This window comes from Dama dama, chromosome 24, assembly GCF_033118175.1.
Source record: "Dama dama isolate Ldn47 chromosome 24, ASM3311817v1, whole genome shotgun sequence".
Lineage (NCBI taxonomy): Eukaryota > Metazoa > Chordata > Mammalia > Artiodactyla > Cervidae > Dama > Dama dama.
In genome coordinates this window covers 17,634,026-17,660,728 of record NC_083704.1, presented here as the reverse complement: position 1 = coordinate 17,660,728, position 26,703 = coordinate 17,634,026, and the positions used below count along the sequence as shown (strand labels likewise).

General features: G+C 54.5%; 1 protein-coding gene and 1 non-coding gene across 4 annotated transcripts in view; one reads left to right on the top strand and one right to left on the bottom strand.

Annotated features, from left to right (window-relative positions):
* Positions 1 to 3,160: 3,160 nt before the first annotated feature.
* On the bottom strand, positions 3,161 to 3,264 carry LOC133046303 (U6 spliceosomal RNA). The gene has a single exon (XR_009690445.1). It is a non-coding gene; the product is annotated as a U6 spliceosomal RNA (small nuclear RNA).
* Positions 3,265 to 14,295: 11,031 nt separating this feature from the next.
* The window catches only part of SCN5A (sodium voltage-gated channel alpha subunit 5), an 83,542-nt gene continuing 71,134 nt past the window's right edge, over positions 14,296 to 26,703 (top strand). For 2 of the 3 annotated variants that reach the window (XM_061129122.1, XM_061129121.1), the window contains exons 1-3: positions 14,296 to 14,571; positions 17,230 to 17,348; positions 25,798 to 25,887. In XM_061129122.1, the coding sequence (XP_060985105.1) occupies positions 14,299 to 14,571; positions 17,230 to 17,348; positions 25,798 to 25,887 (482 nt within the window). In that variant the 5' untranslated portion in view covers positions 14,296 to 14,298. Of the gene's footprint in view, positions 14,572 to 17,229; positions 17,349 to 25,797; positions 25,888 to 26,703 lie in introns of those variants that run through there. The other variant, XM_061129123.1, reaches the window with a different exon arrangement.

The following is a 26,703-nucleotide window of genomic DNA, read 5'->3' as shown; positions in this document are numbered from 1 at the left end:
GGGCCCTTGTGAGCTCTGCTCAGGAATTGGGAATTTATCCTCAGTAATGGTACTAAAAATAGCTAACATTCACTGAGTGCTTTCTGCCAGCCAGGCACGGCACTAAGCGCTTTATAAGACTCATCTTGCTGAATCGTTGAATCAACCCTGGAGGCACAGACCATAATAAGGACCAGTTTGCAGATGGTGAAACTGAAGGCCCAGAAAGGTGAAGTAACGTGCTCACCATCACACATCTACCAAGTAGTGGGACTTGAGTGTGAGCCCAGGTGTCAGTCTAACAGCTTTGCATTGTACTACCTGTCCAGTGCAGACTGTGGGCACCGTCGGAAGTTTTTTAGCTGAAGGAGAGGGACAGGAAGATGACCACAGGTGATAGAACTTGTGGTGTTCTAACTTCCTTCCCTGTTAAGGGATATGCCACTCTCCCACCCCTAGCTTCAGTTGCTCACTAATGAGGTTCACTGTTGCCATATCACACTGTCAGGGGAGGATGGGTGAGTAGAATTTGGGTTGATCTGCTTGATGTAGAACCAAGGAGAAGGTGATGAATGTTTCAGGGTCCTGATCTGAACCTGTAGTACTTCCAGGGAGCTGCCAACATCCTACAGTCAGTTGGAGGGAAAGGTTGAGGGTCTAGGAAAAAAGATTTCGGCTGGAGGCAGAAACTTGGAATCATCCACAGAGGCTGGTTGTTGGGGCCGTGGCAGTATTAATTAGATTTTGTCCAGTGCGAATGCAGACCAGTGGTTCTCAACTCTGATGATATTAACATCACTTTGAAAGCTTTTTAAACAAAATCAATCTATGCCCAGGCTCCATCCCCAGAAATTTTAGTTCATTCGACTTAGAGGTGAGGCCCAGGCATCAGTAGTTTTGGAAGCACCAGGGCAATCCTAATGTGGAGAAGAGGGTGGGAGAAAAGAGAGTTGAGTCCAGAGAGCCCTGAGGCACTGCAACAGTTGAGGCTGGAGAAGTCTGCAGAGGAGGCTGGGACGGAGCAGTCAGAGAGGTGGGAGGGGAGCCAGCAGTGGGAGGTGTCACAGAAAGCGCGGAGGGCACATGTCCCGGGAGTCTCCTGATTCTGCCAGGGAGAGTTAAGATGCATTCTGAGAAGCTCGTGGATAGATGAAAGAGAATGCATAATTTAAAAACTGGTGTCCATTGGATTGAGCGACTGTGAGGGTGCTGGTGACCTTGACCACAGAAATGTCCCTCTTGGCACCCAGCGAATGTGATGCTGGGTATGTTGTTGATGAATGAATGAATGAATGAATGAATTGGTGAGAATGGAATTCAGTCTGGAGTAGGTTGAGGAGCAAGCAGAAGGTGAGGACGTGGAGAGAGCATGTGTAGACAGCTCTTTCAAAGAGTTTGATGGTTTAAGAGGGAGGAGATAGAGGGAACTGGCCGGGGGGAGGTGGGCTCGGGGGAGGGCTGTGTGGGAGGGCCTGGAGTGGACGGGTAGGCGTGTGTGTCCATGCGGCATGTCCACATGCACGAGCTTATGGGGAAGATGCCTGTCCCTCGCAGGGAGGGCGGGAGATCTGTGAGTTGAAAGTGTGCCCATGGTGTTCTCAGTTGCTCTGGTTTGTCAGTGGGCTGATCAGGAAGGCCTAGGTGAAGTGACTCTTCCCATGCAGCTCTGAGAGGGTGATTTTAATGGCAGGAACTGTGATTCCTGCTAGGGGCAAGGGGCAGGAAGGAGAAGAAGATTTGCTGTGAGGAGAGAAAAGGGTTCCAGAAAGCCGATGTCTGGGGGATAAGATGAGTTTGTTGAGAGCAGGTTTCCAGAAGTAGAGGGGCTGGGCTGAAAGTCCTATGGCTAAATGCACAAAGTAGACAGAGTCAAGAAGATGAAGCCAGGGCAGCCTGTGGAGAGAGGTTGGACGGTGCAGGGCACAGTCACAGGGAGGGTGGGGCTTTGAAGCGAGCCCCAGATTCGAAGCCCACTGCCCTCTGCCAGCCCAGACTTGCCCGTGGTGGTGGTCTGAGGCTGAATTCAGCCTCAGGTGGTCGGAGAGCGCCTGGTTCGGGTGTCCAACACATAATCTCTGCCAGGGAACATTCTAGAAGCTGTACAATTCAGATATAATAACTGCTCTCATAAAATTTACATACCGTTGGAAAAGACAGGCTGGGTACCATGAAACAAATAGATACCAAAGATAATTTTAGACTGTGACCAGTGCTACGTGTATGTGTGTTAGTCACTCAGTCGTGTCCAGTTCTTTGCAACCCTATGGGTTAGTCGTTCAGTTGTGTCTGATTTTCTGCAACCCTATGGAGCCCACCAGGCTCCTCTGTCCGTGGAATTCTCCAGGCAAGAATACTGGAGTGGGTAGCCTTTCCCTTCTCCAGGGGATCTTCCCAACCCAGGGATCGAACCCAGGTCTCCTGCATTGCAGGCAGATTCTGTACCGTCTGAGCCACTAGGGAAGCCCAACCAGTGCCATAAAGGAAATAAAACTGGATGAGGTGGTGGAGAGATGGGAGTGACTCTAGACTGGCTGGTCAGGGAAGGCATCTTGAAGGAGGAGACTGAACTGAGATCTGAATAACATGAAAGAAGCAATCCTGAGGAGATCTGGGGCAAGAGTGTCTTGTAAAGAGAAGACTGCTAGTGCAAAGGCCCAGGGGCAGGACGAAGCTTCTGAGCAGGGTTGGCTTCTGTGCTGGAGCAGAGAGACTGGTGTGGGGATGGAGAAGTCCCTTGTGTCTGTCCCCCCACCCTCCCCAGTTCTCAGCCCCCTCAGACCGCCCCTGTGTTTATGCGCGGCTTATACCACTCACCTCGGAAAGGCAGCAGTTCCTGGGGATGACACTATATTTAGACTTTTCTCCTCTCTGTGGACCTGGAACATACTGTGTGTTTTTAAGATGATCAATATGGGATGGGTGCTATTTATAGAGACCCCAAGTCAATTCCTGGGACCTGGGGCCCTTAAACGGTGGAGGAGATCCAGGACTAGGCTTTTTGGGGCCGGCCACCACCACTGGCAGAGTGTTGGAGCCATCTGATTCATGGGCTCTGAGAGTGACATCACCTCTCGTGGCAGCCCCACTTCACTCATCTCTGCAGAGTCACCACAGCCTTGGTGTGGGGAGCTTGGATGTCCATAGTTTATCCGTCTCCAACTCTGTTTTCTTTAAAAAAAAAAAAAAATGGAAATGCTTCATGAATTTGTGTGTCCTCCTTGGGCAGGGGCCATGCTAATCTCTGTAGCGTTCCAATTTTAGTATATGTGCTGCCGACACAAGCACTCAACTCTGTTTTCTGGAGGAGTACCTGGTGTGCCCCAGGCCCGACAGAAAATTTTACTGTGATTGTCGAAACCAGAGTCTGGTGGAACAGCCTGTCAATCTCTTGTTCATTCCTCATTCTGTTTACTACTCTGGGTGAGCAGAAAAGAACCCTCGGGGCCTCCCAGGTTCACCCCCCAAGCCAGAGAGAGGTCTGCCCAGGAGTAACTGCGAGGTTGGAGTTGGGAGCTTAAGTCTCTCCAGCCGGAGGTCACTGTGGCCAAGAACAGCCAGGGGAGGCTGCCTGGAGAAGGTGGAATTGGAGCCCAGCCATGGAAAGAGCACAGCATTTGGAGAGGCAAAATAGAGCAGGTCAAGTTTTCAGCCTGTTTTCAGAAGAATGTTTATGATCTGAGGCTGGAGTTCTTTCTCTTTCTCTCCTCTTCAGTTCTTCTCCTGATTAAATCTCCCAGGGAGACAGTGGAAAGTCACGTCCCCACAGAGATATTAGCTGAGTGGAAGGACAAAGCTGCTCTCACGGAGTCTGTGTGGGCTCGAGAAGATGCCTCACCCACTTGGAGATCCCGCTGCCCGTCATCTCCAAGGGCATTCAGGTCCCTCCTTACAGCCCCAGGAGGCCAGGGCCGCTGCTGGTTACCCCCTAGACTCAAGGTCACACGGGCACGCAGGTGGCTCTAAGCCCAGAGCAGTGTCTCCCTGGCCCCACCCAGGCCTTGCCCAGGCAGTCCCCGTGCTTTCTGGGAATGGATTTTGAACAGTAGAAAGGCTCTTGCTGGCATCAGGAGGGTAGGAAACACCTTTCTGGCTGGTATTGATTCCTCGAAGGCCTGTGTGAAGGAAGAACCTGGCTCAGGAGGCAGTTTTCAGAGGGACAGCAGGGTGGGGGGCAGGGTAATCTGGCTTGAAGTACCAACTCAGTTCTCAGGCTACATTAGCATCCTTCCATCTGGACCACGAGGTGCCCAGGAGGATCTAAGATGGGAGCAGGGGGAGATCAGACCATGGGAGGGACCAGCCCATCCCAGTCAATACCTCTCGCGTGGCCATCAAAGCCCCAGCCTCATCGACCTGGGCCGAGAGCAGGGAAGTGGTCCAGAGAGCCTCTAAGAGCCAAGGTGCCTGCTCTCTGCTGCCCAGCACTGCTGCCTGCTTCTGGGCCTCTTCCTGGGAAAAATCCCAGCCCTGGGCCCATTCCCTTTAGGGCCCAGGGCCCCACCCAAGGGACACCCAACTGGTGTAGCGGTGCAGAGAGGGTGAGCGACAGAGGCCTGCCCACCATGGCTAGACTTGAGCAAGAGGAGGCCCAGGAGCTCAGAAGCCCATTCTGGTGCCAACCCTGCCACCGTGCTGGGTCACAGGCAGTGCAGACTGCCAGTTAAATAATGCGACAGCTAGTTGATAACGAAACTGGAAATGCAGGGGAAAGCCCCCACTCACCTGCTGGGCCTGGATGCTTATTATATGTGTAACTGCTGAGCTTCCATTTCAGGAAATGTCTGAGGGAAGGAGGGGAAAAAGAAAAAAAAAGCTCCATAAGAATCCCCCGGGGCCGATCATCCCCAGAGACAGCTGGACTTCGGGTCCCTTCCAGCCCTTGTGCTTTATGATTGCATTAAGGACTTGTCCCCAGATGGGTCACTTGTGTTGCTGTGAATTGCACAAGTAATTTAAATGGCACTCACCAGCAAATAAAACATAGAAGTCTCAAAAGCATTATGTTAAGCAAGAACACAACACAAGAGTCCATACATTGTGATCCCACATATAAGAGGTCCTAGAACAGGCAAAGCTAATCTGCGGTGACAGAGGTCAGAGAAGCTGACTGGAAAGGGACAGTGGGGAACCATCTTCACTGGGGTAGCAGTTACATGTGCATGCCTGCTAACTCTCTTCCGTTGTGTCTGACTTTATGACTCTATGGACTATAGCCCGCCAGGCTGCTCTGTCCATGGGATTCTCCAGGCAAGAATCCTGGAGTGGGATGCCATGTCCTTCTCCAGGGGATCGTCCTGACCCAGGGATCAAACCCAGGTCTCCTGCATTGGGGAAAGATTCTTTACCACTAGCGCCACCTGGGAAGCCCCCAGTAGTTACACAGGCATATATATACATTTGTTAAAGCTCAACCAACTGTACACCTAAAATCTGTGCATTTTTGGGTGTATATTATGCCTCAATTTCAAAGAGTGTCAAGAATCAAGGGTCGCATATTTGGCTCTGCTGGTTCCTGGACACTTTTGTGGCGTGAACTTTGTGGATTAGTGGATTGGCTTCTGCCTCTGGGGACTCCTAGGTTTCTCTGGGGGAATTTGTGTTTTCTTCAGTGCACACAGTAGGTGCCCCCATAAATGCCTAGGTTGCCATGGCATCTGTACACAGTTCCCCTGTGGAGCCTTTTTTTTTGACCTTGGTATTGAGGAAAGTGAGTTGGAAGGAACCGGGTCAGAGAGAGACTTGGGATGCTGATTGCTGTCTCGGGGGCACCTCTATGCCAGGAGGGCGTTTCCTGAGCCACAGTTGGGCACCTTTCTGCCAGTTGTATGTATTGTGTGGGTGTAGCTGCTACAGGGTCTGGGGCCGAAGTGCCCAGGGTGACTGAGCCAGCTCTCCAACTTCTGGTCTCTGAATAGTGGATGATCCAGGTCTCCACCCAGGAGACACAGGGCCGGAGGCAGTGCTGGGCCTTGAGTGACAGCTCAGAGCTGCTCAGCACATTATGGATCCTTAGTCATGGGCATTGGAGGGGAGCTGGAGGAGGAGACTTGAGCTTGGGGCGAGGGGGTGCCGTGTGCCCAGTTTGCGCTTCCCCTGACCTGTCACCAGAACACCACAGAACACTCAGATGAGATGAACTGCCACTTCCTAGCTCCCAGGCCCCACCCTTACTGTGGGGAAGGGGGGATGAAAAGACAGGAGGCTTGGGCTGAATCCAGGGCTCGGCTCAAAAGTGCCCCTTTTGGACCTGAGCTCTCCCCACAGCTCCCAATCCAGAAGGGGGCCTGGTCTCAAGGATCCCCTTTTCATCCCTGCCTGGGGAATCACTTGGGCAGAGCAAGCTGGTGAGGTTTTGCTGTCAGCTGAATTAGCCTCAGCTTCTGCCTGAGTGTTGGAATAAATGAGATGCAAATGTATGTAAATGAGGGCATCCCCGGCTTCTGGGGTGGGCGTGTTCACCTCGGAGAGAGATGAGGATGATTCTGCAGGACTTCCCCAGATTGCTGGGGGGCTGGGAGGGCGGCTGGGGAAGGAAAGCCCCTTCGAGACGCACCCCCCCCCACCCCCTTCCCAAGGACCCAGCTCCAGACTGGACAGGGTTAATGCCTGTGCAGCCTCAACGGAATGGAGCCTGCAGGGAGCCGGTTAGCTGAGGCCCCTGCACGCACAAGGACGTGCCAATGTGCCTTTGATCTGGGAGCAGGGACCTGAATGCACAGGCCATGAGCACCAGCTGACACCCCCGCTGAGCCTTTGTCCAAGCTGTTACCCCGGGAGAGCCAGGACTGTGCAGATAATTGCCTGGGCAGGAGGGCTGGCCCGAAACACGCTGTTGACCCCTCCCCTTCTCCCTCCCGCCTCCCATCCCAACCTGTGGCTGGAGCCAGCACAGCCACCCACAGCCAAGACCAGAAACCCAGGTGGCCACTACCTACTCCGCTGAGGATGGCTCGCTTCCCACCCATCCCCCGCCCCTCCATCCCTCCTCCCCTTCATTTTCAGCTCCCTCCCCTCCCCCACCCCCAGGCCAAACAGAGGCCCAGCCCCAAAGCAGGTGGAGTTCTGTAAGGGTTTAGGGTCCCTTGGCTGGAACTCTAAGACAGTGCCTGCCACCCAATAGAGATATAATTCGAGCTACAAATGCGAAGTCCCAGAGGCAAGTAAAAATTTTCCAGTAGCCACATTTTCAAAAGTAAACAAGTGAAATTAATTTTAATATGTTTTATTTCCCCCAGTACATATATGCAACATATGATCAGTTTAAGTCGTAATAGATGTTTTAAAGTTAATGATGAAATAGTTGACATTCTTTATCGTGCTAATCAGCTTTCCACACCGGTGTGGATGTAACAACAGCACATCTGGACAAGCACCAGGCACATGCCAAGTGCTCACGAGCCACGGGGTGGGGTGGCTTCCCTGTGGGACCAAGCAGCTCCACCGTGCCTGAGCTGAAGAGAAAACCGCTGTCAGAGAAAATGCTGACTCTGGTCAACGGCAGAAATCAGCCAGGTCTCCCTGGCCTCGCGGGGTCACCTGGGGGGCCTAGCCAGCTGGACTGCGCCGGAAGAGGACCAGCCTCAGAGGAGGCTGATGGGCTGGCTCTTAGCTTTGGAGCCAGGATCACAGACATGCTCAGTCCAGAGGGGCAGGCCACAGATAGCCCTGACCCTTCCTCCCTGCTCTCCATGCCGCCAGAGGCGGGATGCACTGTCCTGCAATGGTTAGTCTCACGGGCCTGGCTTCACCACAGATGGCAGCAGCAGCTCTCCCATCTGTAAAATGGGGATAATAACCTCCTCTCGTCCTAGGAGTGTTTTAAGTGTGAAATTACTCCCAGGAAGGTAATGAGCAGGTGACGCTGCTGGGATGACCCACCTCAGCCTATGGCTGGGGAAACTGAGGTCCAGAAAGAATGAGGTGGGTAACATTGTCCAGGGTACGGTGTGGTGAGTGACTGGGCAATAGGAAGGTTACTCTGGCACTTATTCATTCACGCATCCAATCCGTCATTCACCAGGCCCTTATAGGCTCCTCTTGGGGGCCAGACTGTACTTTGGGAGAGGGAGAGGCAGATGTGGAAGCAAATTATTCCACCCTGTGATGAAGCCAAGTATGGGAATGCAGTATGCCAGGAACACAGGGAAGGGAGGGTCCAGCCAGGCAGGGAGGACAGGTGTGGGCCACAAGAAGGTTTTTCAGAGAAGGGTCTTCTGAGCTTGGCTTCTTGGGAGAAAAAAGAATGGCAACAATAACCACAATGATTATAGCAAATGACACTCACTGAACACTTTCTGTGGGCTGAGCATGTGCAAATATTAATATACTTATGCCTCAGAATGGCCCCGTGAAATAGGTACTGTTATTAACCCCACTTTACCTATGGGAAAAGTGAGGTAGAGAACCATCAATTGATGGTTGCCCAAGAACTTGCCCAAGAACATACAAGTGGCCAGGACCCAGGTTCACACGGGCAGTCTTGCTTCCAAGCCACAGCCCTGACTTTGCTACTGTCCCGCATTGGACTTGGAAGTCTTTCAGAGAGAGGCAACAGACCTGGATGCAAGGCTGGGTTCTCTGGCGCAGGGCATTTCCTCATGCCAGTCTCAACAACACCCAGTGGAAATATCCTTACAAGCTACCACAGTGGGTAGTCACCAGCTGGTGACTCTTCTCCCTTTCTCATCATTGCACCTGTTGATTTGGAATCCATCACCTGAGGAAGAAGGGTATTCTAAGAAGTCATTTGTACAGTGGGTGCCGATTAAATGTTCACTGAGTCATTCAGTTAATAAAATGAGTCTGTGTTGAGGTATTGATTAGTTCAACAGATTCTCCTCAAGGAAGAAATGAAATGGCTCCTGGTACCCCTACCTCTGCCTAGGAGTGAGCTCCTACCTCCTGAGCTCGCTGGGCCCCCGGGACTGAGGGGCAGGCATAGGTCAGGGGTGAAACTAGTGCCCAGGGCGATGGGTGCTCCGGCCTGAGGTCACCTGGGCTGCAGGGCAGGAAGGAGGCACCCAGAGCCAAGGAAGCCAGCGGAGATTTTCTAGGAAGCCGGGGAACCACTTCCACAGAGCGCTTTGCATAAATTTACATGGCAAAGGATACTCTTTGCCTGTTGTGTTCCAGAGGCTTCGATTCCAAGGCGACCGAAACGCCAGACGTGACTCAGGAACTGCCTTCAGGATTGCGGGGGAGAGTGGGCAGGAAGGGCTGCAAGGAGGGGTTAGGCTGGAGTCGGGTCCCTCCTCACCCCAGGGAACGGCCAGCTGGCCGAATTTTCCCAGGACTGAGGGGCATCTGGGGATGCAGGAATTTCAGTGCTGACACCCTGCATGTCTGCGTGTCCCTCCACCCCCGATACAGCCGCACGCGGCTGCACTGCGGGCTGCCAGGCTGTCGTGTCCCATGTCCTGGCATCATAACCACCATTGACTGAGCACCAGCTGTGTGCCCCGTGCATCCAGGAAACCTTTCAGGAGGTGTAGAAGGATGAGACCGTCTAGGGAGGTCCCGCTTCTGGTGTGAACAGTCAGTACTCGCCCCCTACAGCATCTCCTCCCCGATGTGAATTCCTGTACCTACAGGCCAGTGACTCAGAGGAGGGAGGGACCCAGCCTTGCCCTAAGAAGAGGTTTCCAACACGCCTGGGGAGACCGGACTCGCTCCACCGACTGTCAGAGGGCAGTTGAGGCCAGAAAGGGCTCCAGGACAGGATGCGGGCTCAGCCTCCTGGCCCAGAGGAGGGAGGTCAGTGTGGGTGGGGACAGTCAGAGAGGGCCTCCTGGAGGAGGTGGGGCAGCGAGAGGAGCCTGCGGTGACTCACGCTCAGACCATCGCACAGGCCAGCGGCAGTGCTGGGAATGTCTGAGCCAAGGAGTGGTGGGAGCCACACGTGGCGGGTGGAAGGAAAGAGGGAGGAGGCGGTGGCAGTGGGATCAGACGAGTCCCAGTTGGAGCCAGGAAGCCCATCCCAGGGCAGTGGCTGTGGAAATGGAGGCCTGATGCTTGGTGGAGCTAGGGGATTGTGGCCAGTGTCCGAGGAAATGATGTCAGAAGGAGCCGGTTTGAGAACCCCCAAGAACTCTCAGGAGCCAGCAGAACTTAGGGAGAGATGCACGTGGTAATCCGCTGATGGACTTGGAACAGGGTGGAGTAAGGGCTCCTTAGAGCTTAAGTGACAGAACAGCAGAAACTGGCCCAGGAAGAGGGATCAACTGGAAGAGGTTGACCCAGCCTAGGGAGCAGGTGAAGATGTTGGTGCAGATGGAGAATTTGGTACAAATGGAGAAGCTGGTGTAAACGGAGTTGTTGTTATTGTTTAGTCGCTCAGTCGTGTCCACCTCTTTGAGACCCCATGAACTTCAGCATGGCAGGCCTCCCTGTCCTTGACCATCTCCCAGAGCTTGCTCAAACTTATGTCCATTGAGTCGATGATGCCATCCAACCGTCTCATCCTCTGTCATCCCCTGCTCCTCCTGCCTTCAGCCTTTCCCAGCGTCAGGGTCTTTTCCAGTTGAGTCGGCTCTTTGCATCGGGTGACCAAAGTATTAGAGCTTCGGCTGCGGTCCTTCCAATGAATATTCAGGATTGATTTCCTTTAGGATTGACTGATGTGATCTCAAAATGGAGAGACTGGTTCAGGCAGAGAGACTAGTACAGGTGGAGAGACTGTTGCCAGGGGAGAAGTTGGTGCAGATGGAGAGGCTGTCCTGGGTGAGGGTGCAAGTCATGAAATGCTGGCATCTAGAAGAGTACGACCTTTGTGTAATCTTTGAATCAAATCTGGCACCGGCTCCCCCACATGATGGAGTTGTGAGAGACAGAGGCCCCCTGTACTTCCCAAGCCAGAGGTGGGTTCTTCCCACAAAGCTGAGGGCCTGTGCACCTATGCCAGAAGGGTATGGATTCTGGGGTGTCCTCAGATCTACCCTGACGTCTCCTTACCCTGGTGTCACCAGAAAGCTTGCAGCCAGGGCTCAGCCAGCTCAGCCTCAGGCTCAGCAGGGCGTGGGCCCTGAGCTTCTGAGGGAAGGGCAGGGCCAGAGCCAGGTGCAGGCAGCGGAGAACAAGGGAGAAAACGGATCCCACCTGCCCACAGTGGGCCGCCTGTGGGGACCCAGAGACAAAGCACGCTCTTGGCAGGTTTACTTTGGAACCTGAAGCTGCCCTGCTGCTGGGGAGCCGGGAACTTCCTCTGGAATCTGGTTTCACAAACCACCAAGCTCCAGGGGTTTGGTTCCCTGCTGGAAGCCAGCTGGGGAAAGATCCTTCCCAGGACCCAGGGCCCCGTTGTTGGGGCTTCGTGGTTACTTTATTAGATGATATCTAACAATGGTTCGAATACATGTGCATGCTCAGTTGCTCAGTCATGTCTGATTCTTTGCGACCCCATGGACTGTAACCAGGCTGTCTGTCCATGGGATTGCCCAAGCAAGAATACTGGAGTGGATTGCCATGCCCTCCTCCAGGGGATCTTCCGACCCAGGAATCGAACACGCATCTCTTGCATTGCAGGTGAATTCTTTACCACCGAACCACCTGGGAAGCCTCAGTTTTAAAGTGGCCATGGCATTAATGATATTTGAGATATTGCAGCCCCTGTCATGGACAGGGAAATAGCTGCATCTCTGTTGGTCACTGGTAATGCTGGTCCTTCCATTTTGCTGCCTGTATTCATAATGGAAGGAGATGTTAGTTTCAGGTAGAGGTTAATTTGAGAATGAGATGCAATCCCCTCCCCCGAATTTTTTCCCCATCACTCCAAGAGGTCTGTTAGGTGCCTCTGAACACAGAGACAGAGCTGGTCTCCTGACTGTTAGCAGTCAGAATGGTTATTCAGTTGGGGAGTGAAGGGGAACTAGAAATTACCTATTTCAGAGGAACTGGAAATTACTTATTTCCTGACCTGGATGCTAGATACTGGGTGAGTTCACTTTGTGGAAATTCATCCACATGTGTGTACACTTAGGATATGGACACCAACCTGTATGAAAAGTTGATTTCAATACAAATTTTACAAACACTTTTACTGGAACAGATGTATATGCAGGTGCAAGCTTGCATGCACGCACACACACACACATACACGGGTATGTGCCAGTAAAGACTCCATAGGTCCATGGGCATCCACGTGTCTCCAGAAACCTTGCAGGCGTGTGGACACAGATGGATACAGTGAGACAGAGAACACTATTTTTAGGAAATAATTCCAGGCAAGAGAGGAGGTTTCCTGATTTACAGGACTAGGGATTGCTCAGAGTGAAGAGGATTGCCCTGCAAGGAAGGGCTGCTGGCATCCAGGCTGGCTTCTTTTTTTAAAAAAAATAAAAAGAATAATGAGTTTATTGTTTTTGTAAAAGTAGCACAGAATCATCATAAGTATTTCAAGAACTGAAGAAGAGCATGAGGAAGAAAGTTTAAAATTACCTAAATTCCCACCAGCCAGGGGAAAAAAAATCACCATTCACGTTTGGTGATAAGTGTTACATACAGTTGCCTGTCTTTGTGCTTGCAAAGATGGAGGTAGAGAGGGATGGCCTTTGATTAAAGGGGGACCTACTCCTTCACCTGCTCTTTTCAACAAGGATGTTCCTTTAACTTTACTGGAGGGAAAGAGAAGAGCAAGTAGCTGAAGGACAGATGGTCCTGACAGTATCCTGGGACCTCTCTCCTCTGGCTTCCCTTCACACATTCCACGCCATGCCTCCCCCGGGACCAGAGGCGCCCTTTTGAGACCTGGCTGTGTTGTGTTTGCTCACTGTTTACCTGTCACCTGGCCAGGCGCCTACTTCACGGTGCATGGGGCCCCGGCCCTCGGCGGGGTATGCGCAGGGGTCAGGGTGGCGGCCGCTCGTTGGGGTCAGCAGTGACGTGTGTCAGGAGTCAGATCAAGGCCAAGCCGATCTTTGACGGAAAGGGATTTTGTCCTGGCAGAGACCTCCAACAGGTGCCCGGCCCTGCCTGGGTTTGATGTGGTCATTGGCGACGCGGCCTCCCCCTCCCATTGGCTGAGGTGTCCCCCTGGGGAGCTGGGCTGACCACATCCTGTGTTGGTGGGGCGGTCGGGCACACATTGTCCAGCCTCGGTGTCAGAGTCAGAGCCTGTTCACACCAGGTCCTGGGTCATCTGAGGCCACTGGGGGCCACATTCTCCCCGGATGGCGTCACATGCTGGACATCCTAGCGGAGGCGGGGTCACCGTTTTCTGGCTCTGCTATCTCTCGGGGTTTGTTCAGACTCAGGGGGAGGGGAGTGAGTGGAGGCGTGGGGGAGTCTGGGATGCTCCGTCAGCATTTCCCACCTCTGGAAGGCTGTCTTCCTCAGGGATTTCCTTGAGATCCTCTGGGGGGGTGGGCTCTGAGGCAGCTGTGTATGCCAGGTTGCCAACATCTGGATGGCAGCTGCCAAATTGTTACCCAGCTGTTTCCCCAAACCTGCAGGACTTTCCTGGGCCTCGGTCAGCAGATCCAGATGCCCCAGCCATTGCCAGATGTTGGCACCTCCGTGCCCCAGGTGAAGTCTGGGCACCCTCCCCCGCACAGGTACACGGTGGGAAGACCAGACAAACTGCCCCCCGCCCTCTGGTCCCACCACTCAGGCCACAGAGCTGCCCGGAAAAGAAGCCCAGAGTTCGTACACTGGCCCGGAAGGCTTCTAATCACCCTCGCAGGGCCCCAGGGTGTCCTGTAGAAGAGGCAAACTTAGGAAGGGCAGCACCGGGTACCTTCTAATGCGCCTGCCCTTCGCCTGCGTATTCATCATTCATCCCCTCATTCATTTGTTCAGGACCAGTCCTGCCAGAGATCTGGGAGGAAAAGATGACCAGCCCCTTCCCTGCCCCTTCCCGTGGAGTGTACCCCTCAGCCCAGAGTGTTGGGGTGCACCAGTTGTGAGAAGCGTGTCAAAGTGGGCTTGGTCAGGGAACCCACTGGTGTGAGGGTTTCCTTTTGTATTGAATAGGGTAGAATGAAGGGTCACTGGTGACCCAATTTCTCATGTGTACTTGCTTTCAAAGTTGCTCCTTGGGATGGGGAAGGGACGAGTGCCCCTCCTGCAGATCCCCTTGCATTCCCCGCAGCCCGGAGGATTCCGGGTTTCCCCAGGTCGGCATCTGCCGGGTGTGCCTGTGGAGAGATGGGGCGTCATCTCTGCAAGGATGCGGGTCCTTGCCTCCAGCAGGCCCAGACGCTCCCCCCAGGTCTGACCACCGTGCCCCCCGGCCCTGGGTGCAGCATCAGCCCCATGTCTGTGTGTCTTTCAGCTTCCCTACAGGCAGCGTGAGGACAGCCTGTGCCCCAGAAGCAGGATGAGAAGATGGCAGACTTCCTGTTACCTCGGGGCACCAGCAGCTTCCGCAGGTTCACCCGGGAGTCTCTGGCGGCCATCGAGAAGCGCATGGCGGAGAAGCAGGCCCGGAGCTCCGCCGCCTCGCAGGAGGGCCGCGACGGGCTGCCCGAGGAGGAGGCTCCCCGGCCCCAGCTGGACCTGCAGGCCTCCAAAAAGCTGCCGGATCTCTATGGCAACCCACCCCGAGAGCTCATTGGGGAGCCCCTGGAGGACCTGGACCCCTTCTATAGCACTCAAAAGGTGACTGCCACCCACCCCGACCCTGCCTCCCCGCAGCATCTCAGTCAACCAGGCAGACAGGGAGAGGGTCTCGCCTGCATACGGGGCTCTCTTTGGGGCTGGCTCCTTTGGGCCTCGGGGAAGTGAGTCATTAGTAATCTATATTCCAATCGCCTTAACTTTGGAGTTCCAGAAAAAAAGCCCAGAATTATGCAGCCTGAGATGGTTCGGTGCTATGAAGGAAAGAGCAGGCAACCACTCTGGAAATCTTGCCTCCTGGTGGAGTATCTACTCAGGGACTAGTCCATGGTCAGATTTCCAGCCCTGGAGGACTCCTGATCCCGTGGTGTGTGTGCCAGTCGGAGTCGGGCCCTGAGTCCAGTCCTGAGTTGAGTTTGGGCCTCAGAGCACAGCATGGGATCCCTCCCCCAACCAGGGACAGCATGTAGCCCCTGCCGCCCCGCCCCAGAGAATTTGCTGGGCATTGGCTGTGCCAGCGCGGCTCAGGCTGGGGGCCGCAGCAGCAGCATCTGGGCCTTGTGGGCTGGTGATGGGACTGTGGGAAATCTGAGAGGAGTGGGAAGCCGGTGGCTCTGCCATTGTCTCTTCAGAGTGTAGGAAGAGGAAGGGACTTTGGTCCACTGTTTGTGTGTCTTGGTTACTCAGTCATGTCCGACCCCGTGGACTGTAGCCCACCAGGCTCCTCTGTTCATGGAATTCTCCAGGCAAGAATACTGGAGTGGATTGCCATTCCCTTCTCCAGGGGATCTTCCCGACCCAGGGATTAAACCTGGGTTTCCCACATTGCAGGCAGATTCTTTACCATCAGAGCCACCAGGGAAGCCCTTTGTCCGTGTGGATGGGGTAACTCAAGCTTCCTCCAGCATGAATTTCTACCCAGGAGATAAATTCCCCCATCTGGGGCCCCTGCCCTGGCCTCACCTCTCAAGACCGTGTGCCCAGGCCTGTACCTGGCCAGACCGTGGGCACCCAGGGCTCCTGCAGAGGCCTGAATCCCACCCTAGCTGCCCACACTTTGGGCTACATGGCCAGGGGAAGGTGGGTTTCAATTTGGTGGAGGCCTCTCCCCAGAAGGCTGGGTGCCGAGGAAGATGGGTCCTGCGCACGTCACTGCAGTCGTCCCCGGACTGAGGAAGCACTGGGGGCAGACAGGTTGGTGCTCCCAGGGCAAGCGTCAGCACCTGGTGTTTGTGAGTGTTGTGGTCAGTGTTACCAGGCGTCTGACGGGGTGTCACTCTGCACTGAGACTGCATTCGGGAGACCACGGGTCTGAGAGCGGGAGTGATGCACGACTGTCTCCCTGTGTGCACACACGTGTGCATGGGTGGAGGTAAAGCCCACCCAGGCTATGTGCACATGTGGGAGAAGAGACCTTGAATTTGGTCTCACTCCCCACCCCCCAATTCAGGTGACTCAGGCTGGGTGAAGGTGAGGGCTGTGGCTATATTGGGATTAGTCAGGTGGGAGGGCCTAGATCCTGGTTGGTCAGAGCTGGAGTTAGGGCTGGGGTTAAGGCCACAGCTGGGACAAGTCATGGTTTGAGTGGTGCATCAAAGTAGTGATGGAGTTGGAGTTCGAGCCTGGAGTCATGGCAGAGGGACCCAACTGAGAGTGGGCCAGAGCTGGGCTGGGCTTTGGGGGCTGGTGGCAGCTGAGCCTGGGGGCAGTCAGGGACTCTCTCCTGTCCCTGTGACTGGGGACACTTGAGCGGTGGCCCCAGGTAGGATTCTGGTCTCTAACCTCCTGTCTTGCCTTGCTGACGCCTGGTCACACTGCCTGCAACCCCATGGGGTGACGCAGGTACCACAGCAGAACTTTCAGTCCCGATCTTTCTGGACAGCTTGTCTCCCTAGCCCAGATTAAATAGAACCTTATCTCACCAGCTCAGCCCTGGGAGAAGCCCAGCCCCAGGCCTTGCCACCTCAGCAGTTCCTGCTCTAGCCAGCGGGGATGGGCTACTGTCCTCAAAGACGGCATTGGGCCCAGATGCCCACTCCATGTGCTATGGTGCAGCCTCCAGCACCCGTTGTCCACTCCCATGCCTCACTGTGCTGTGTAGATAGAATCTTCCGGAAACGTGAAGTTTACCCTGGGCAACACATGACCCTAGTGAGGAAGACTCCAGGTCATGGCCTTTGGTGTCAGCTGGAGATGCCATCTGCCTGGACTCCAGGAGACAGGGTCCCAAGGAAAGATTCTGTCTCCTGGGCTGAGTTCTGCATTTTCCTCGTCCCTCTTTGGTTGTCCCTGCTGATCCAGCTCCCTCATCACACGCTCAGTCTTCAGTGGGCCCAGCGGGGAAGCACAGAGGGGTCAGAGGGAGAGGGGAACCAGGGGACATCAGCTGGGTCCTGGCCTCTGCTATGATGACAGCTCAGCTAGGATCATGAAAGGCCCCTTCTCATTGAAACGAAACTAAATCTACCCAACCTGACAATCCCCTGAACTTGATCTTGTCCCAGCCCAGCCGTAGGTATGAGGATCCACTTACCTTCCAGCTGCCGGTACCCCCACCCCTCTGTCAGGCCCTCTCCTCTTCCTCTCACCCTACCCCTCTGCCAGACTTCTAGGCCTCTGAGCCCCCAACTGCCCCCCAAGAGCTCCTCTCCATAAGGACCTAGGGCTGCCACCCTACCTAAAGTGGCTCTCTGTCCACAGACCTTCATCGTCCTGAACAAAGGCAAGACCATCTTCCGGTTCAGTGCCACCAACGCCTTGTATGTCCTCAGCCCCTTCCACCCCATCCGGAGAGCGGCTGTGAAGATCTTGGTTCATTCATATCCTTTGCGATCCATCCCTGCTGTGTGGGCCCCACCGGGGAAAGAGGGTGGACAGGGCGTTTAGGACTGAGGGCGATGTTGATTCCTGGTCAGTCCTCACCTGGGAGCCGGTTGGACATCAGTCTCTCAGACCCCACCCTAGACCTACCAATTCAGCATCTGCATTTTAACAAGATCCTGGGGGATAGTGGACACATGAAGGCTTGGGAGATTCGGCTGACTCTTCAGGAGAGAAGCGTCCTAGAAGCTGAGCTATCAAGGAAACCAGAAGAAATGAGGCCGGGCAGTGTCCCCTGATTCTGGTCTTGGCTCCCCATGTCCCCTTGCATTGCACCCCACCCCACCCTGCCACGCCCTGCACCTCCCCACCCACTGGCAGGGACCTCCGGCAGGTCACCAGGGCTCAGCCAAGGAGAAACTGCTTCCCAATCAGGAGGCCTCTGGTTTAGTCACACGTGGGCCTCTTTCGAGGGAGGCAACACTTGCTTTTTGATTAGGTGTTGACAAAACGTTTGCAGTTTCAGAGTATCTCAAAGAACTCTGGTTAGCATTAAATTATGTAAACCACAGCCTGAAAAAGCTTCCCGCTGTGGAGGAGACCGATAGGTGGGCTGTGGTGTGATGAGGGATGGGTAGTGGTCTTTGAGTCCTAGAAGGGTCCCATTCAGACCGAGCATGGAACAGGGAAATGGCTGTTCTTTGGACTTCAGAAAAGGGATCCCACACGCAGAGCCTCTTGGGGAGGGCGGGTGTCTGGTTATGGAGTCAGAGGCACCTATGTTTCAGCGTGAGGGCCGGGGCAGCTTTACTTTAGCTGCAGCTGGCTTGGCTGTTAATTGATCAATGCCGCTGGGCTCAGCAGTGTGATTAGTTGTGGGGTTGGCAGGTCGGGCCTGAGGGAGCTCCCCAAAGTCCCCTCTCCGTTTCTCTTCTGGATGGAAGGCCAAGGCCTCTGGGCAGGGCAGGAGGCTTGGGGAAAATGGCGGTCTAGTGGGGAACTGAGTCACCAAATGCTGACTACTCAGGGGGCCTTTCCTATCCAGGCAGGGATGAGAGGCACTCCTTCCTGGCTCCGCGGCCTGCCCACCTGTGCCCCAAGGCTGATCCCAAACCCAGGCGCCACTCAGAGGGCCTTAGGGCCCGTTTGTTTTCTGCAGGCAGATGCTCTCTGGCCCCCTCCAGCTTGCTCTGGCCTTTTTCCTGGGGATCCTGAGACATGTACATCCCGGGAACGCCGCCCCTCCCCCCCATTTAGGCGTGGCTATGGCATCAGCAGGGTGGTCTCCAGGGTGGGCAGACACTGTGGGGAGGGACTATATCCATGGAGCAGTCTACTACTCACAGCTGCATCCTACTTTGTGAGGCATGGGTGGTTCTGGATTTAATTTTGAGCTGTTCCCAAGCTCCCTGGAGGTGCTACACACTTTGCCTGGCACTCTGGGGTGCTTATCAAACTGGATAAGTCCCTGTCCTTGCCCCCTTGGGAATTTTACAGCCCCCCCCCCCCGGCCCCGCCCCCGCCAGCCCCTGCCCAAGAGTGATTAGACAACCACACGAGGAGCTGTCATTCCTGCCGGCGGCATGTGGGCATAGCCTGGTGAGAGCAGTGCGGTAGGAGGCAACGCCAGCCGTCTTGCGCTGAGCCTCTCTCCGGGCTCACTGCAAGGGCGTGGCCTCTCTGCAGGCGCGCTCTGGCTCCCGCCTGGGGCTTCTCCTCCAGGTATCTAACCAACCAGCTCTCTCTAGCAGTCAGCTCAGCCCCTGGGGATGCACCTGCAGCCCCGGGGTCCCTGCAAGGCTGCGCCATGGGGCGTCTGAGGCCAGGGAGGCAGGTGGGCCAGGGGGACAGCAGGGACAACACAGCCCCCAGCCTGGCCAGAGGGTCCGCCAAGTGCTGGCTCCGAGGCTGTGAGGAGCTGGCTCCGCCCGGCAGGGCCGGCCCTGAGGGCTCCAAGGAAGGCCTCGTCTCCCAGGGCAGCTGCCCCAGGGAAGCGGCTCAGCAGCTGGGAGGCCCCGCGCTGGGCTCTTAGCGGCTCCTTGATGCTCTGCTACCTGGGGATGGAAGCGCCCCTTAGCGGGCTTGGGAGGCACTGAGGGAGACGAGGGGCCTGGGTTGGGGGGTTGGGGAGCAGCCCTCCTGTGTCCTTGGGTCTTGCCCTCAAAGTGTGGTACACGATCAGCAGCAGCAGCGTCACAGGGATCTCACAGGAACTGCTGAATCTCGGGCCCAGAACCTGTGTTTTAGGAAAGTTTCCGTGATCTGTAGCTTCCCTGGTGGCTCACTGGTAAGGAATCTGCAGTGCAGAAGATGGGGGTTCAATCCCTGGGTCAGGAAGATCCCCTGGAGAAGGAAGTGGCAACTCACTTCCAGTATTTTTGCTTGGGAAAGCCCATGGACGGAGGAGCCTGGCGAGCTACAGTCCACGGGGTTGCAAAGGGTCAGGCACAGCAGCAATAAACAACTATGATTTGTGCCCTCACTGCTCAAAGGCAGTCACTTCTAAATGTCAGTCTGAGCGGCACCAGGGAAGTTTGTTAAAAATGAAGACTCCTAGCCCCTTCCAGACCAGAACCACCAGTGTGAGGCCTCAAATCTACAAGCTCTTCATGCATTTTTCAATCAAGATAAAATTCACATACCATAAAATTTACCATTTAAAGTGTACAGTTCAGTACACTGTATATTCAGTACAGTATATTCATAAGTTTGTGCAACCATTACCACTAGTTCCAAAACATTTTTATCACCAAAAAGGAGCCCCATGCCCATCAGCAGTCACCATGCATTTCTAAGGCATACTGATTTCAGGTCTTGAATTACAAAATTTCCCCCTCTCTCTCTGTGTATAGATAGATAGATTTACAAAATTTCCCCCCCTCTCTCTCTCTGTATAGATAGATAGATATGACTGTATATAGATAGGCTTCCCTGGTAGCTCAGCTGGTAAAGAATCCACCTGCAATGCCAAAGTCCCTGGTTCTATTCCTGGGTTGGGAAGATCCCCTAGGGAAGGGATAGGCTACCGACTCCAGTATTCTTGAGCTTCCCTGGTGACTCAGAGAGTTAAGAATCCGCCTGCAGTGCGGGACCTGGGTTCAGTCCTGGGTTGGGAAGATCCCCTGGCGGAGGGCATGGTAACCCACTCCAGTATTCTTGGCTGGAGAATCCCCAAGAACATAGGAACCTGATGGGCTACAGTCCATGGGGTCACAGAGTCGGACATGACTGAGTGACTCAGCACAACACAGAATATACGTATGTATACGCACACATGCGCCGGCGTCCCTGGTGGCTCAGCAGCAAGGAATCTGCCTTCAGGGCAAGAGACACAGGAGATGTGGGATTGATCCCTGGACTGGAAAAATCCCCTGGAGAAGGAGATGGCAAACCACTCCAGTGTTCTTGACTGGAGACTCTCATGGACAGAAGAGCCTGGTGGGCCGCAGTCCATGGGGTCACAGAGTCAGACAGGACTGAAGTGACTGAGTGCACGTGCACACACACACACACACACACACACACACACACACACGCTTTGTGTGGTAGAAAACATATAACATGAAATTGACCATCTTAACCATTCTTAAGTGTCCAGAGCAGTCATGCCGTGCCACAGATCTCTAGTAACTTTTTCATGTTGCAAAACTGAAGCTAATTGTCTGCTTACATTTCTAAAGATATTCAAACATCTCAGCCCCCAGTGTGCAAAGTTTTGTGCCAGGCCCTTTGGAAAGGGCAGTAGGGACAAAGACTGACTTGAAAGGGGGCAGGAACACAGGCCCTGCTCTCCAGAAAGAAATTCCTGTCACTTGTGACAAGCCAGGCATTCCCAGTGACAGGCTGGCAAGCGCACCGTAACTCCGTTCAGCTTTGCTCTGGGCTCCACGCTCGCAGTGCGTCCCTGGGAAGTTGCCTAAAAAGTAAATATGGGCATGGAGAACTTTTTTTCGCGATGTATTTTTGTTATAATCCTGCAGAATGTGTTCCTGCCAGGATTAAATAAAAGAAACCAACAGAACTCCAAATTCCACTGCAGTCACATTCAGAGACGTCGCACGTTCATGGTGAGCAGCATTTTGCCTTCCTGGGTGCACAGGATCTGTTCACAAAATCCTCCCACGTTCTTCTAGATTCAAATGGGCAATCAAACCGTGTGTGTGTGTGTGTGGTGTGTTCATTTAATAGAACAAATATATGAAAATACGCCAACTGTTAATTCCCTTCTCATTGGGAGTTTTTTGACTCCTTAGCATCTGAAGACAGGCAGTCCCAGTTTTAGGCATTCCCCACAACCCAGGCTGGCAGTCCTTGCTGGCGTTTTAATTATGAGGCTGGGAGTGGGTGTTTAGGGACAATGACATGACAGGATTGAAGATGTTCGGCTCAGCTCAGCCCTGGAGAGCTGGCCTCTGCCATTGCCCACGCATGAAACCAGCTCCGTCATCGGCCTGAAGCCGCCAGGCAGTGCCAACAGCTGTGCCCTGGCCAGGAGCGCACCTGACTTCTCCGGGATTGGCTGTGCGGTGGCTCCGTGGGAACTCAGGGATGCCTGGGCAGAGTCACGTGGACCAGAGGCTCCGTCTGCGTAGGAAAAGATCACACACACACACCTCCCCGAACATGACTGAGAGCAATGGAAGGGCCGTCCTCAAGAACTGGAGAGCCAGGCAGGGTTTTGAGCAGTCAAGTGGCAGAGACTGGAGTCCAGGCAACTCACAGCAACTCACTGCTGTGTCTGGAGAAGCCAAAATTCCTATCCTTTCCCCCTGTGCAGTGCAGGCCGTGGCTGGCAGGGCTCAGAAGGCTTGTCTGCTCTGGCTGTTCCCTAGGTCTTGATATTAGACTGCAGTTCACCTCTGTCTGTGTCCAGCCAAGTCCTCTGGTCCAAGGCAGCCTGTCCACACTGCTGCTCTCTGCCAAGCCGCCTTTTCTCCACTCTGATGAGAGCCGTGAGTGGTATGACCACAGCGAGGAGAGGCGTGGCTCCTCAGACAGGCATCTCTCTAGTCCTGAGCTTCCCCAGGAACAGCTGGACTGACTGTTTGCTGGAGGAACCCTAACCAGCCTCCAGGGCCTATGTGAATGCCTCCTCCAGGAAGCCTCCCTGCTCAGCGTTGCCAGAGACAAGTCTGATTTCTCATAATCTCCTATCTCGGAGCAGTTCAATGGCTTGGAGGTCTCCCTGTCTCCCACACAGAGCCATGCCCATGTGCTCATGTGAGGTGGGTTCTTAAAAATGACAAAGAATTCGGTTCGTCTTCCTGGATGGCTGTCTGCGCACAATTTACAGAGCCCTTCACCCCGTGGTTTCCATCGTGCCGTGTAGGTGTCAGAGTCCAAGTGTGGGACAGCACTCCCGCTTGGCAGCTGAGGGCCTGAAACAATGTGACTCCCACAGGCCCTTCAATCTGGAGGTGAGGGAAGGGGCCAGGGGACTTTGCTGTCATCGTGTAGAGATGGTGAGGCAGCAGCAGATGGTGAGTTCAGAGTGGAGCCTGCATCAGGACGGCCAGGTCTCAGATCTGGGCTCTGCCATTGACCAGGGTCGGACCCACAGTCATTTTCTGCGGCTGCTACAACAAATTACCAGAGACTTAGCAGCTTGAAACAATGCAGACTTGTCATCTTATGGTCCTGGAGGTCAGAAGTCCAAAAAAGATCTCACTGAGCTAAAAACAAGGTATCTGCAGGGCCGCAGTTCTTTCTGGAGGTTCTCAGAATCCGTTTTCTAGGTTTTTCTGTTTTCCAGGGGCTGCGGAAAATCCTCAGCTCTGGCCCCCTTCCATTTCCAAAGTCAGCAACAGCTGGTGGAGTCTTTCTCATGAACATCATGCTGACGCCTGCCTCTTTCTCTTTTATAAGGACCCTGTGATGACATTGGGCCCACCCAGATAATCCAGGATAATCTCCCGATCCTTAATTTAATCACATCTGCAAAGTCCCCTTTGCCATCTACATGAGCGTTTATATCCAGGGATTAGGACTTGATTTTCTCTGCTGGGGGGCATTATTCTACCTACTAGAGTATCCTTCAAGGTAACCTCTTTGTGCCTCAGTCTCCTCATCTCTAGAATGGAGAAGTTTCCACCTCCTGCATTCTTGGCAGAAGAGAAATAGTCAATGGATGCAGAGAGCAGAGCCTGACACCTAAGAAGGGCTCAATAAATGCTTGCTGTTAGCATCATTACTTTCATATGTCAGGAATCATCTGATCCTCAGTAGACAGTTAAGCAATGAATCTTTGGGGATGAATAAAGGCTGGTTAAGGGGCTTGTTAACTCCCTGCCCAGTGAGGAAAGCCTTGGCAGGGAGCCGGGGTGTGAGGAATGTGTGTGTGTGTGTGTGTGTGTGTGTAGGGGAGACGGGCGATTGAGATGATTATCTAACCTGCCCTTGAATGCTGGAGAAGGAGCTAGGCCCAGTGGTGAAGACCTTCCCCCAGGCAGAGGGAGGGACCCCAGTGTCTGGGGAGGTGCCCCCTAGCTGGGGAGAAGTCAGGGCTCCCTACAGCCCCGGCCTCTGAGCTGAGCTACCAGCTTTCCAGAAGTCGTATGACTTTCCAGTAGTCATGTATGGATGTGAGAATTGGACTATAAAGAAAGCTGAGCACCAAAGAATTGATGCTTTTGGACTGTGGTGTTGGAGAAGACTCTTGAGAGTCCCTTGGACTGCAAAGAGATCCAACCAGTCAATCCTAAAGGAAATCAGCCCTGAATATTCATTGGAAGGACTGATGCTGAAGCTGAAACTCCAATACTTTGGGTACCTTATGCAAAGAACTGACTCCTTGGAAAAGACCCTGATGCTGGGAAAGATTGAAGGCAGGAGGAGAAGATGATGACAGAGGATGAGACAGTTGGATGGCATCACTGACTTGATGGACCTGAGTTTGAGCAAGCTCCGGGAGTTGGTGATGGACAGGGAAGCCTGATGTGCTAGAGTCCATGGGGTCGCAAAGAGTCAGACATGACTGAACAAATGAACTGAACTTAACCCTGGTTTGACTAGGGGTGAGGGTCCCCAAACCTGACCCCTGTCATCTCAGATGAGAAATTGGAGAATTCACTATAAAACTGGGGGCTGGATCTGACATGCTATTGCCTGATTCCCTGGATTCTCTCGAAGGAGCACTGGAGGTGTGGAAGACATCCCACCTCTCTCCCCAGCTGGGCCAGCCCCCCTCTAGAAATCAAAACCCTAGCTCAGCCCCATCTCCAGTCTGACTGCACTGGACTCCGCATTGGGCCTGAGGTTGGGCAGGCCATGCGAAAGGGTGGAACTGTGATGGGGAGGGAAAAGGCAGGCCCCGGACTTCAATCACTGCAGCACCTGGGGCATCCATGCAAATCGCCCCACGGGCCGATGCCAAGGCAAGATGGTGACCCTGGGAGCAGCTGCAGGGGGCGGGAGGCCCAGTTTCCCCAGTCGGACTCGGGAGAAGATTCCTGAGGGCAGCAGAGTGTCCTTGTTCAGGGCCGGAACCCTCAGGGGTGTCCCCGCCCACAGGAGGCCCAGGGTCTGACCTGTGTTCCTCCGCAGTTCTGGTAGAAGTGAGGGAGGCCATGGCGGTCAGTCAGAGCTTCATCCAGTCTGAAGCAGCGTCTGGGACTTGGAGCCAAGGAGTCATGGATCAGACAAGGCCTGGAGCAGTTCGGTTCGAGGCCAAGGGCCCCAAAAATGCCCAAGACACAGTCGTGGCATTTAAAGAGCTCCCCTTGTGGTGGGAACAGAGGGACGCTGTCATTCAGGGAGGCAGCCATGCTAACAGAGGGGTGCCTGGTGCCCGGGGGGTGCAACAAGCAAGGAGTCGGGGCAGACCGCCCTGACGGGGAGCTCCCTGAAGGAGAGGAGCAGGGTGCTAGGTGGAGCAGAGGCCAAGAGTGAAGAGCCTGTGCAAAAGAAGCAATGGCCAGAGAAGTGGTGTCCTGCTTCCCCCAGCTCATTGTGTCCTGACAGGGCATATACGTTTTGGCAGAAGTCCTGACTCAAAGGTCAGCCTGGGCCACTCCCGTAGAAGTGGAGGAGGGCACTTAGAGCCCTGCCATCGTGACCTCCCTCTCCCCAAAACAGTGGCCTCCGAGCAGCCGTTTATAAATGCTCGTCTCCCTCCAATGTGGCCGAAGACACAGCTCCCATGCGGCCATGGGTAAAAACCTCTGAGGTCTGGGAGGTTCCTTCCTTCCATCCATCCCTGTGGGATGGGCCCTACGAGGGACTCTGCTAATAGCTCAAACTCAAGGGTCTGGTCCCTGTCAGAGGCTGTGGAGCAGGGCAGGTGTCCGGCCCCAAAGGGGAGGGATTGGCAAGGACTGGGCAGAGCCCCGGTGTGTCTCCTGGGAGCCCTCGTCTCGTCGACCTGGCAGCCTTGGCCTGGTGGTGTGGAGCCCAGGGGTGGGCCTGCTGGTGGTGGGCCCCTGCAGGCGACTTTCCTTGACACTGCGCCACGCTCTTCAGCATGCTCATCATGTGTACCATCCTGACCAACTGCGTGTTCATGGCCCAGCACGACCCTCCACCCTGGACCAAATATGTCGAGTGAGTATCCCCAGAGCCTCTCCAGCAGGCCCTGCCCCCTCTGCCTTTCCCATTCGAGACTCTGGGCCTCAAGGTCACCTGAGCAGAGCCCCAGGTGTCACCCACCTGGGGCGCCCTTGGCCCAGCCCTTCCCTCTCTTGCTGCTTCCAGTCCTGCCAAATTTGTGCTTTGATTTGTGGCTTCAGGAGAGGAAGCTCTCTGGGTTGGCAAAAGGAGGGCTTTCTCCCTGACCCACCCGATGGTTTTGGAGAAGGCACAGAGACGATACTAATAATTGAATGAACACTTAGTGCACGCCAGGCACTGTCCTAGAACTGTATGCATCATGTCCCGTAACCCTCACGGCAACCCCATAGGGCAGGCACAGCTGCAGGGCCCATTTGACAGATGAGAGAGAACTGGAGAAGTGACCACTTCAAACTGTGCAGCTGGGGGCTGTGGGCACCACAAAAGGCCCCGGACTCTCCCTAGCTCGGTACCACACTCTGCTGCCTTTTTTCTCTAAGTCCTACTTTCTATAACCAGTTTTAGAAAGCTGCCTAGCTCTTCCTTCCCAAATGAAAGTACCTGACCTATGGGCTCTAGGAGGACCCAATACCCCTGGTGCATTTGGCCCTCAGCAGAAGGCTGGGGAAGCCTCTCTTCCCTAGGCGGCTTGCCTTGTTCATGCAGGACCCAGCAGCATCACTGATGCTGCACTCTGCATCCAGCTGCTAAGACCCGGGGAGCAGCAGGGCTGTGACCCTTTCCTCGTCTGGCCCTGTGGGCTGCAGTCCCAGCATCTGAGCATTTGGGATTGCTCAGCTGGCCCCGAGC